Here is a 12,470-nt window from a genome sequence, read left to right as displayed (position 1 = left end):
CGCAGAACTCTGACATGAACAAATTGAAGTCCTTCCTTGCTGCTGACTTCCGCAATCGCTGGCCTGACCCCGCGATCCACAGCACTCCCCTCCCGACCCAATGATCTCTCTACCGCCCTCCCAGCCCCAAGCCAGCCAGCCCCGATATCCCTTTGCTCAATACCTGTACTATCCAATTTAACGTGACCACCCCTCATCTGGAAAAATCCCTTATCCAGAACAGGCCAGGTCCCAAGTGTTCCAGATAAGGGAGGTTCAATCTGTACTTACAAAGGAAACATGGTGAAAGAATGGGGGAATGGGACTAATTGGATAGCACTTTCAAAGAGCCAGCACAGGCACAATGGGCCGAATGGTCTCCATCTGTGCCATGTGATTCTATGAAAGTGGAATCCAGGCCACTTGTCCTGAGTACTGTCAATGGGGTCCATGTATAGTCCTGCAAGCCTAGTATGTCTCCATTCACTCACTACTGGCTTCCATCACTATGCTGGATCTCACTGGGGCCTGAGGAGTGGGAACCCCTGGCTTAATGTGCTTCTGGCCTAGCTCCTGTTTCCCCCCTCCCCCAGCTGCCATGTGATTTGCGTTGTCATTGGCGATGGAAGCTACAGACCTTTGAAGTAACTCCAGAAAATATCGGAGAGGCTGCACAAGCAGATTTCCGCTGTTTCTCTGGGGATTGTGGCTATCTCTCTCCAGCGTTACGGTGGGGGACTGGCAGAATCCCAAAGAATTTTGAGGCTGTAGTATTTAACTGAAGCTGAGCTTGGAGTTTAGAAGGCCAAACACTGCAGAAAGAAGCAACAACTGAGGAAGGTAAGGAGTTCCACAGTTTTGAGTTCTTGGGAAAAAGAATTAAACCCCTATTTTAATGTGGGGGGATGGGCTGCGTTCGGGTTAGATTCTTGCTTTACACCTTGCCCAATTTTAAGCTCCATTAAAATAAAAATTGAACGAGTCTAAAACGAGCATCTAACGCAAACTGCTCTGTTTTCGTCGGGTGGGTTAGGTTAAATGTGGCACTTCAGAGAATAAAGCTATATTTTGCCTTCTATACCTTTTTAACCCCATTCGTATTTAGGCTTAGTGCCTTAAGAATGTTGCGAGTTCATCTTCTGGAATGCATCTATTTTAGTTTCCGGAACATTCCGTGATCTGTGGGGTCCTTTTATCCAGTGGGTCCTGGTATCGTTCATACATTGCTGTGAAGGGTGGCTTGACATGTGAAAAATTATTCCTTCCGAGTGAATGTAGCACATGCAGCCAGTCAGAACAATGCACTAATATAATATGATGGAACGAGGCCTTAGGGCTCGCATTGCACCCGGTCAATGGGGGAAGCAAAATCTTAACGATTTTTATGAACAGGGTTTATGATTCTGCTGCTCTTGGTGCACAGAAGTCATCTCTCCCACTCCCAACAACATTATTAGTTCATGGCACCTCATTGTAACTAACCTCAGAACCTTTTGAGATACTGAGCTAGATCTTACTGCTTCACAGCATGCACATGTTTAGGTCAGTTAACAGGGGATTCAGCCCAAGACGTCCCGATCCAAATGGCTCAGTTCCGCCAAGTCATTGAGGAGCAATAGTTAAACCATATTCTAACATAGAATTACTTAGAATTTACAGCACAGAAACAGGCCATTCAGCCCAACTTGTCTGTGCTGCTGTTTATGCTCCACACGAGCCTCCTTCCAGTCTACTTCATCTCACCCTATCCACATATCCTTCTAATCTTTTCTCCTTCTTATACTTACCTAGCTTCTCCTTAAAGGCATCTATGCTATTCATCTCAACCACTCCCTGTGGCAGTGAGTTCCACATTCTCACCACTCTCTGGGTAAAGAAGTTTTCCTGAATCCTTTATTCGATTTATTCGTGACTATCTTATTTATGGCCCCTAGCTTTGAACTCCCCCCACAAGTGGAAACATCTTCTCTACATTGACCCTGCCGATCCCCTTCATAATTTTAAAGATCTCTATTAGGTCACCCCTCAGTCTTTTCTTTTCTAAAGAAAAGATACTCAGCCTGTTCAGTCTTTCCTGATAGTTATAACCTCCCAGTTCCAGTATCATCCTGGTAAATCTTTATTTATACCTTCTCCAGTGCCTCTATATCTTTTTTATATTGCTTGATGTTAAGGGTAGAAATTCTCAGCTCTGGAATTCAGCTCTTTTGTCCATGTTTGAACCAAGGCTGTAATGAGGTCTGGAGCCGAGTGGTCCTGGTGGTACCCAAACTGAGCACTGGAGGTGCTAAACCAGGGACACCTGCAGGTTTAGTACTCAGGTGCTTTTCATGGAGCAGTATATGTGGGCTCCACTCGCCCAGTTCCACTGAAGGTGTGGAGTGTGCTGACTGACACTCAGCGACATGTTGCACAATGGATCAGGGACCGAGTGAGAGGGTGCACAGGTTTTCGGACATGCAACTGGAGGTCCTGCTGGAGGAAGGCCAGAGGAGAAGGGATGTCCTGTACCCACAGGGGAGAAGGACTCCACCTTGCCCTACTGTCCCTCCCTCCGGCTGCAGCTGGCCTTATCTCCTCCCATTCTTCTTGCAGCTCAAGGGGGACCCCTAGCAAGATGCCCTTTATCCTGGTAACTTCTATAAGGTGTCCATTAAGTTGGAGTAGTGCAGCACTTACTCTTTTTAAGTGAAGGTTCAGAGAATTTCTAGAATAAATGTTGATAGAGTGTTGGTGAAATCTTGACAAAGTGTCCCAGAAGGTGTCTCAAAAGTCCTCTTCAAACCTCCAGCAGCAAATGAACAGTAAAAGGTGAGTATGCTTTTAAGTAGCTCTTGAAATCTTGTGTAATGACCAGCTTACTCCCAACCAGCTGGTCACTTTAAGTGAGGACGTTAGGTCAAGCGCTAACCACCAAAATGACATGCAGCCTCTTTAATGAGCGCTAGCAGACAATTTATCGACAGTCAGTTGCTTAACGATCCCCAACGTGGACATTGCTGGCACTCCTTTACCAATCTAGTATCTTGCGTTAAACACTGGCTAAACCGATGTTTCAGCATAAAACCTTATCTTGGCCATCTCAGAGGCTCTTTAAACCCCTATGTAATTTACTAATTTCAAAAATTTGCTTACATATTTTTCCTCCACTTCCCTTCCACTATTAGTGGTCTGTAGAATACCACTATTATTGTGATCGATCCTTCCTTATCCTTTATCTCTATTCATATGGATCTGTTTCTACCTTAATGTTAGTTATATCCCTTTTTTCTACTGCCCCTATGTTAACTCTAATTTGTACAGCTACCCCACCCCCTTCTTCCTTCCCTATCTTTTCTAAGTGCGTAATAACCTGCAGTATTTAACTGCCAATCCTGTTCTTTAAGTAGCCGTGATCTAGTTATCCTGACTACATCTGGTTTCTTGCTACAAAGTATTGTCACCTTGTCAGCAGCAGCAATGTCCTGAGAAACGTTTTTATTTAAATTGGTTTTGAAGTGCACTTGCGGTAATGCAGACAAAGGCAAGAGCCAATTTGTACGCAGCAAGGTTCCACAAACAGCAAAGGAAATTAATGACTATTCAGTGTGCTTCTGGTAAGATTGGTTGAGGGAGCAATGTTGGCTGCTGTTCATCGAATAGTGCCATGGGATCGTTTACGTTCAACTAAGGCAAACGGGGCCTCGATTTGACGCCTCTTCATCCAAAAGACAGCACCTCCGGCAATGTAGCACTACCTCTCTAGTGCACTGAAGTGTCAGCCTAGATGGTGTCCTCAAATCCTGGCATGGGTTTTAACTTATGACCCTCTATCGCAGAAGCAAACTATCTGTTGTAATCCAAATCTACATTCACAAGATAACACTAGCTTGTTGTTGTATTTGCCCTCATCCTGGAGCCCGTGGCAGCCCAGACGTAATGAAGGAATTGCCTGCTTGATGGTATGCCAATTTAGATATTTTAAATAAACAATTTTGATTTAAAAACAAATTGCCTCCAGTGATCTGTTTTGTATCAGATGCTGTGCACATTGCTGTAATTTGTTTATATTAACCACTCCTCTCATTTTATTTTTAACCATCATTTTATACTTATGTTCATTAACCCTATGTGTTCACTGATTGTTGATATCACCCTTATTCCTTGTGTTTGTCTGACCTTTACTCTCACCTCCTATAAATTTTAACTTTAAGCTTATGTGATTTTCGCTCAATCCCTCCCCCTATCTTACTGGTATACAGTCCTTGTCACAGCCCTATTTATCTATTTATTTAATTTAAACCAAACGTTTACCAAACAACTTGATTTGTATTGGTTTTCATCTGTCGATATTCTAAGGCCCCAGTCTAAATCTGATGCCCAACACTTGTGCATATGTTAATTACTGTCTGGAATATGCAGCGTAATTTAAATTATGTGGATTCCCCCTTGCTCAATAATTGGCTCCATTGAGGTTTTAAGTCTACTGCCAAAAAACTTTCACTGTTGTATCAAACCTACATCTGAGTTTATGAATAGGATAAGTAAGTTGGATTCAATATTGCTATCTGTTGAGATGTATAGTGAATACTAAATGGGCTACATTGTAGTGTTCATGGTTTAAACTGTTTTCACCATTTTTTGTTGTAGCTGAATGACTGTTCCCGAGGGATTGTGTTCGATGGACTGGAGAATCAGTACAGTTATAGTGACACCTATACTCTCCCAGCTGTCCTTAAAGCAATTAACAACAGACGTTACATCTATTTAATCAACCTTAGTCAGGAATATGCAGCCTTGAAGGCCAAGGATAAAGCCAAGCAGGAAGAGGAGGGTATGTGACTACTGTACTAAAAGGTTCCGCAAAAACACCTTAACAGTCTCAATGAATATTAACATTGGCAATCAGTTTTTTCCTGTGACGTTTTATCTGTATCAAAGTACTAGAAAAAGGAACACTTTATATTTAGGGCACACAGCATTGTCATGTTAGTATTATCATGGTTGAATGCAGAATAAAAATTCCTCCTACACTGTCCCCAAAAGTTGCCTTCGCCCCAACTTTAGTAGGAGTGCTGCCTGCTGCATCAGTGGGACATGTTTTCCAATTCCCATATTAACTAGCCTGTGGCCAAGTTTATAGCAGTTTTTTAACTGTAAGTCCATGCCCAATAGGAGCCAGGTTGTGAATGTCCAAACGAGCAGCAAGATGAAACTTTCATTCCATGAATCTGGACTGGATTTGAACCCAGTACTACACTGAAGTGTCAGCCTAGATTATGTGCTAAAGTCTCTGGAGTGAGACTTGAACCCACAACCTTCTGAGTCAGATGCAAGAGAGCTACCCACTGAGCCACGGCTGATACCCTCAGGAAGAGTCTCTCGTGGTGTACATGTACGGTAGTTCTAATGGGCTCTATTTACCCCCTTTGAGTATAGAAAAATGAAGGCCAGAGAAAAGCCTTAGATTACAAAGATTTCTGAAGCTTAAACAATTTCTCTGCGGAAGTCAGACAATCAAAATGTTAAATGTTTTTATCATCTTAGTCAGCCTGGAACTGCTGACATCATTATCCACAATAGCTGGATAGCTGATGGTAACTGGAATTTGCAAACTTTTTTGTTTGACATGCAGTGTGTGTACTTTTGAGAATGCAGGGAAAAGTGAGTGAATAAGAGATCCTTCTGGTTGTCATGCTCAGAATCTGTAGGTAAGCTAGTTGTTCGAGGCTGAAAGTATTTGGCAATTGTGACAACTGTACAGTGATATATTAATGCACGTTGTCACTTTCAGTAGGAGTAATCTCATTGCTGTTTGGATTTTTGTTGTCTTTTCTTGCCTGTTTTCTCTCCTTATTCTCTCTTGAAAGTGTTATCCTTGTCTCGGTACTGCTCCACAGACTCAGCTATCCCATTACCTCGCCCAAAGGACCATTAATTAAACTGACCCAAAACGGTGATTGTTGATGGGGAGGCATCACAGCCAAGCTTGATTCTGTCCTCACCCCACCCCATGCCCATGAATGCACACTTCCTGTAGGGTGGCTGTCTATTGGCTGGCTATTCCATCCCTAAACCAGCACACTGAAGTTAATTGTAACAACTCTACTGCTGTCCCAGCTGGGGACTGCGAACGGAGCAACACCTGTGTTATTGCACCCGCAAACATCCTGGTCGGAATGGCTCAGCTACTAGAATATAAGAATTAGGAATAGGCCATTCAGCCCCTTGAGCCTGCACTGCCATTCAATGAGAACATGGCTGATCTTTTACCTTTGCTCCACTTTCCTGCACTATCGCCATATCCCTTGATTCCCTTAATATCCAAAAATCTAGCAATCTCGGTCTTGAATATATTCAAAGACTGAGCCTCCAAAGCCCTCTGGGGCAGAGAATTCCAAAGATTCACCATCCTCTGAGTGAAGAAGTTTTCCCTCATCTCAGTCCTAAATGGCCGACCCCTTACCCTGACACTGTGACCCCTGGTTCTAGACTCCTCAGCCAGAGGAAACATCCTCCCTGCATCTACCCTGTCAAACCCTGTAAGAATGTTGTATGTTTCAATGAGATTACCTCTCATTCTTCTAAACTCTAGAGAATATAGGCCTAGTCTACTCAATCTCTCCTCATAGGACAATACTCAGACAATTATTTTTATGGTACCTCTGTGAAGCATAATGGGCTATTTTTCTATGTTAAAGGTGCTGAATAATAGTAAGTTGTATCTGATCCACTGTGAGAGCTTAATAAGATATAGAGAATTTGATACAGAATCCATATCTTAAATTACTACAAATGCATGTGCCTTGTTTTTCTAAACCAAATAACAGAACAACTGGCAAAGGAACAAGCAAAGAAGGAGAGGATTTATCTGGAAGAACTGGGTGAAGAGGAATATGAGGCTCTGCCAGAGGAAGAGAAAGAAGAGTTTGACCTCAAGCGCACTGTTTTATTCCGAGAACATAGGGAAAGGTGAGTGAGCAAGACATTATCCCAGCTGTCTGGTTCAAAATCTGCAGGTGCACTCACTGTTACATAAAAACAAAAGAAATAGGAGCATGAGTAGGCCTTCGAGCCTGCTCCGCCATTCAATAAGATCATGGCTGATCTTCTACCTCAACTCCCTCCCCATGGGCCCAACTTTGGCCATGACTTGCATCAATTTTTTTGGAGTAAGTTGTTTTTTCTGGTGTAAGTTAAAAAATGCCATTTTCCCCAAAACATTTACTCCAGAGTAAGTCAGTTAGGTCCGATTTTTTTTTAGGTCAGTTTTTTTTCTCAAAAGGGGGCATTCCCAGACACCTACGCCAGTTTTGGCCATTTATGACACTTTGGTCAGCAAAAACATAATCCAAATCGACTTTGGTCAGCGTATGTGGCCAGCTCTGAAAAACCTTGCGGGCAGTGAAGAAAAAGCTGTGCACATTCGGCAGACATAGAGCAGGGATAGGGGAGGGAAGGGAACTGGAAAGGACCTCAACAACCAAGCACCAAACATTGCAAGGAAAAGCTCAAACAATTAAAATAGTAATAAAAATGAAGTAAATCCTACCTTAATCTTTGAAGTCGGCCCGGGAAGGCAGTGAGCTGACCTATGAGTCAGGCCATTCGGCCTGGGATAGGGGAGGGAAGATGCGCACCGGGAGTCCAGAGCGACAGGAGAAATGCAAGCTCATGGCCATGATGTCACGGGGTGGGTAGCCAGAGAGAGAGATACTGGTATACAAAACACTCTTTATCTCCCCCCGACCCCCCCCAAAAACACTCTCCCCCACAAAACACTCTTTCTCTCTTTCTTACCTCTCACCAAAACTCTCCTCCTCCCCCCCCCCCCCCCCAAATCAAAAACTCTCAAGCACAACCAAAAAATTAAAAATAAAACCGAAGTCCTACCTCGGCCGGGAACACAGCGGGCCGGCCGGCCGGTGCGGGAGGCCACTCGGCCGGGGATAGGACGGGCGAGATCGGGCATCCCTTCGGCCAGGGATAGGGGCTACGAGCATCGGGTCCTGCTCACAGCCCACAGGACACGCTGGGAGGGCAGGAGCATGCGCGCAGACTTCACTGTGCATGCGCGCAGGTGCCGGCACTGTTGTCGACACTGTTGTCGACACTGGCCTGTTGCTCCCACCCCCCCACTTCAGAATGCACGCCACGCTGGGACTCCGGGAACTCGGAAGAGCGGCCAGGATAGGACGGGCGACTTCTTTCCGGCACCGTTTCCAGCGCATAAAGTCGGTGTACTTAAGGTAAGTGTGCCGAAAAAAGGGGTTGGGCAAAGTTGGGCCCCATATCCCATGATTCCTTTAATATCAAAAAATCTATCGCACACTGTCTTGAATATACTCAACGACTGAGCCTCCAGAGCTCTCTGGGGTAAAGAGTTCTAAAGTTTCACCATTTTCTGAATGAAGAACTTTCTCATCATCTCAGTCCTTAATGGCCGACCCCTTATTTTGAGTCTGTGACCCCTGGTTCTATACTCCCCAGCCAGGGAAAACTTCCTCTTTGTATCTACCCTGTCAAGCCCTGTAAACATTTTGTATGTTTCAATGGGATCACCTCTCATTCTTCTAAACTCTGGAGAATATAGGACTAGTCTACTCAATCTCTCCTCATCGGACAATCCTCACATCCCAGGAATCAGTCTGGTGAACCTTTGTTGCATTTCCTCTATGGCAAGTATATCCTTCCTTAGACACAATAGTCCACGTGCGGTCTCACCAGGGCCCTAAATAATATCAGTAAGACAGCTTTACTCTTATACTCAAATCCTCTTGTAATAAAGGCCAACATACCATTTGCTTTCTTAACTGCTTGCTGTACCTACATGTTAACTTGCAGTGAAGGACACCCAGGTCCCTCTGAACACCAACATTTCCCAATATCTCACCGTTTAAAAAATACTCTGCTTTTCTATTTTTCCTACCAAAGTGGATAACTTTGAATTTCTCCACATTATATTCCATTTGCCATGTTCTTGCCCACTCACTTAGCCTGTCTATATCCCCTTGAATTATCCTTGCATCCTCCTCACAACTTACATTCCCACCTAGCTTTGTATCATCAGCAAACTTGGATGTATTACATTTGGTCCCCTCATCCAAATCATTGATATAGATTGTGGATAGCTGATGCAAAAGTACAGATCCTTGCGGTACCCCACTAGTTACAGCCTGCCAACCCGAAAATGACGCGTTTATTCCTACTCTCTGTTTTCTGACCGTTAACTAATCCTCAATTCTAGTATATTATCACCAATTCATGAGCCCTAATTTTGTTTAATAACCTCCTGTGTGGCATCTTATCGAATGCCTTCTGAAAATCCAAATACAGCACATCCACTGGTTCCCCCTTATCTATTCTGCTAGTTACAAACTCAAAAAACAGATTTGTCAAACATAATTTCCCTTTCATAATTCCGTGTTGACCCTGCCGAACCCTATTATTATTTTCTAAGTGCCCTGTTACCACGTCCTTAATAATAGATTCTAACCTTTTCCCTACTACTGTGTCAGGCTAACAGGTCTGTAGTTCCCGTTTTTTCACTCCCTACTTTCTTAAATAGGGTTACATTTGCTACCTTCTAATCCACCGTAGCCTTTCTAGAATCTATGGAATTTGGGAAGATGACAACCAATCCATCCATTATCTCTATAGCCACCTCTTTCAAAACCCTAGGAGGTAAACCATCAGGTCCAGGGGATTTATCGGCTTTCAGTCCCATTAATTTCTCCAGTACTATTTTTTAGTAATACTAATTTCTTTCAGTTCCTCATTCTCGCTAGACTCTTGGTTCTTCACTATTTCCGGGAGGTTTTTTGCATCTACTTTCATGAAGACAGACACAAAGTATTTGTTTAATTTCTCTGCCATGTCCTTATTCCCATTATAATTTTTCCTGTCTCAGCCTGTAAGGGACCCACCTTTACTTTTGCTAATCTTTTCCTTTTTACATAGCTATAGAAGCTTTTACAGTCTGTTTTTTGATGTCTCTCACTGGTTTACTCTTAATATGTCTCTACTTATCTGTAGAATAACTCCACGAGGCCTAGTGCTGTGCTTGAACTGCCGTGACCTTAGTCTCTTTATTGTAACTGTAGACTGGCTTCACCGTGTGGTGACCAGCCTTTTATACCGCCCCTCCCTGGGCCTCCCACAGTTGCACCCTCTAGTGGTACCAGCATAGTATATACACAGAGGATACATATATGACAACATTTCCCCCCAAAGTCTTTGATGCGAGTTAGTTACAGGTTGAGGCGATCTGGAACTCTGCTCTCCCTGGTTGATTGTCTGAGTGTCACTTCTGGCATTGGTGAGTTGGTCGGGTCTTGCAGCGCTGTTGGTCTGACTGGACTGTTGGAGATGGTGGGATCATCCTCGTGGTTGGCAGCTAGGTCTGTTGCTGATTGGGTGTGTGTAAGTGGATCGCTGAAGGTAAGGTCCTCTCCCGGTAGTTCCTGGTCACCTGTAAATCGCAATTTGGTCTGGTCCAAATGCTTTCTGCACGTTTGTCCATTAAGCAGTTTGACAAGAAATACCCTATTCCCCTCCTTGGCTAAAACAGTGCCAGTGACCCATTTGGGGCCATGACCGTGATTCAGCACAAACACCGGGTCGTTTACAATGATGTCGCGTGATACAGCCGCGTGATCATGGTACATGTTTTGCCGATAACGCCTGGTTTCCACCTGATCGTTGAGGTCAGGGTGGACTAAGGAGAGCCTGGTTTTGAGTGCACGTTTCATTAGTAACTCCGCAGGGGGGACCCAGGTAAGCAAGTGGGGTCGTGTCCTGTAATTGATCAGCATCCGGGAGAGGCGGGTTTGCAAGGAGCCTTCCCGTGACATGTTTCAAGCTCTGCTTTATGGTTTGGACTGCCTGCTCTGCTTGGCCATTGGATGCGGGCTTGAACGGAGCAGACCTGACATGCTTGATGCCATTGCGGGTCTTGAATTCATTGAATTCCGAGCTGGTGAAACACGGAACATTATCGCTGACCAGAATGTCGGGCAAGCCATGCATGGCAAACATGGCCCTGAGGCTTTCAATGGTGGCGGTGAACTTGCTGGATGCCATTATTATACATTCGATCCAATTCGAGTAGGCGTCCACTACAACGAAGAACATTTTTCCTAGAAAGGGGCCCGCATCATCTAAGTGGATCCTGGACCATGGTTTTGAGGGCCAGGACCACAGACTAAGTGGAGCCTCCCTGGGGTCAATGCTCAATTGTGAGCAAGTGTTATACTGGTGCATGCACGACTCCAAGTCCGAGTCAATGCCAGGCCACTAGACGTGGGGCCTGGCGATAGCCTTCATCATGAGTATGCCTGAGTGGGCACTGTGTAGGTCATGTATGAAGGTTGCCCTGCCTTTTTTTCGCAGGACGACGCGGTTGCCCCATAAGAGGCAATCCGATTGGATGGACATTTCATCTTTACAATGGTGAAATGGCTTTATCTCGTCTTGCATTTCTATTGGGACCGCTGACCAGCCCCCATTGAGGACGCAACTTTTTACAAGAGATAACACAGAGTCCTGGTTGGTCCAGGTCCTGATCTGACGGGCCGTTACTGGTGACCCTTCGCTTTTGAAGACGTCCATGACCAGGCACAGGTCTGTGGGTTGCGCCATTTCCACCGCGGTGGTAGGCAACGGTAGCCGGCTGAGGGCATCGGTGCAGTTCTCAGTGCCTGGCCTGTGGCGGATCATACAATTGTAGGCCAACAGTGTTAGTGCCCATCTTTGGATTCGTGACGAAGCATTGGTGTTTATGTCTTTGCTTTCCGAAAACAGTGAGATTAGGGGCTTGTGGTCGGTTTCTAACTCGAACCCGAGTCTGAACAAATACTGGTGCATTTTCTTTACCCCATAGACACAGGCCAAAGCCTCCTTCTCGACCATACTGTAGGCTTTTTCGGCCTTGGATGGACTTCTCGATGCATATGCAACCGATTGGAGTTTGCCCGCTACATTTGCTTGCTGTAAAACACACCCAACACCGTATGACGATGCGTCACATGCTAAAACTAGATATTTACCTGGGTCATACAATACAAGCAACTTGTTCGGACACAGCAAGTTTCTGGCCTTTTTGAAGGCGGCCTCCTGATTTTGACCCCAAACGCAGTCGTCTCCCTTGCGTAGCAACTTGTGCAACCTCGGAAGAAAGTTACCGAAATAATTGAGGAGTCCCAAGAACGAGTGCAGCTCCGTTACATTTTGTGGTCTGGGTGCATTCTTGATGGCCTCTGTCTTCGAGTCTGTGGCCCTGATGCCGTCTGCTGTAATCTTCCACCCCAGGAGTTCTACCTCTGGCGCCAGGAAGACACACTTGGATCATTTCAGCCAGAGTCCGACACTGTTTAGTCGACTTAAAACCTCTTGCAGGTTGTGCAGGTGTTCGATGCTGTCACGCCCAGTGATTAGGATGTCATCCTGAAATACAATGGTGCGTGGAACCGATTTCAACAGACTCTCCATGTTCCTTTGGAAGATGGCTGCAG

General features: G+C 45.0%; 1 protein-coding gene across 1 annotated transcript in view; it reads left to right on the top strand.

The window, feature by feature from the left end:
* The window catches only part of hydin (HYDIN axonemal central pair apparatus protein), a 1,725,340-nt gene that overhangs the window by 1,103,630 nt on the left and 609,240 nt on the right, over positions 1-12,470 (top strand). The window contains 2 exon segments of the mRNA XM_070897728.1: positions 4,609-4,792; positions 6,789-6,930. Coding sequence (XP_070753829.1) covers positions 4,609-4,792; positions 6,789-6,930 — 326 coding nt within the window.

The sequence above is a fragment of the Pristiophorus japonicus genome, chromosome 13 (genome assembly GCF_044704955.1).
Source record: "Pristiophorus japonicus isolate sPriJap1 chromosome 13, sPriJap1.hap1, whole genome shotgun sequence".
Classification (NCBI taxonomy): Eukaryota; Metazoa; Chordata; class Chondrichthyes; family Pristiophoridae; genus Pristiophorus; species Pristiophorus japonicus.
The sequence above is the reverse complement of the archived record's forward strand: the minus strand, read 5'-3'. Positions and strand labels throughout refer to the sequence as shown.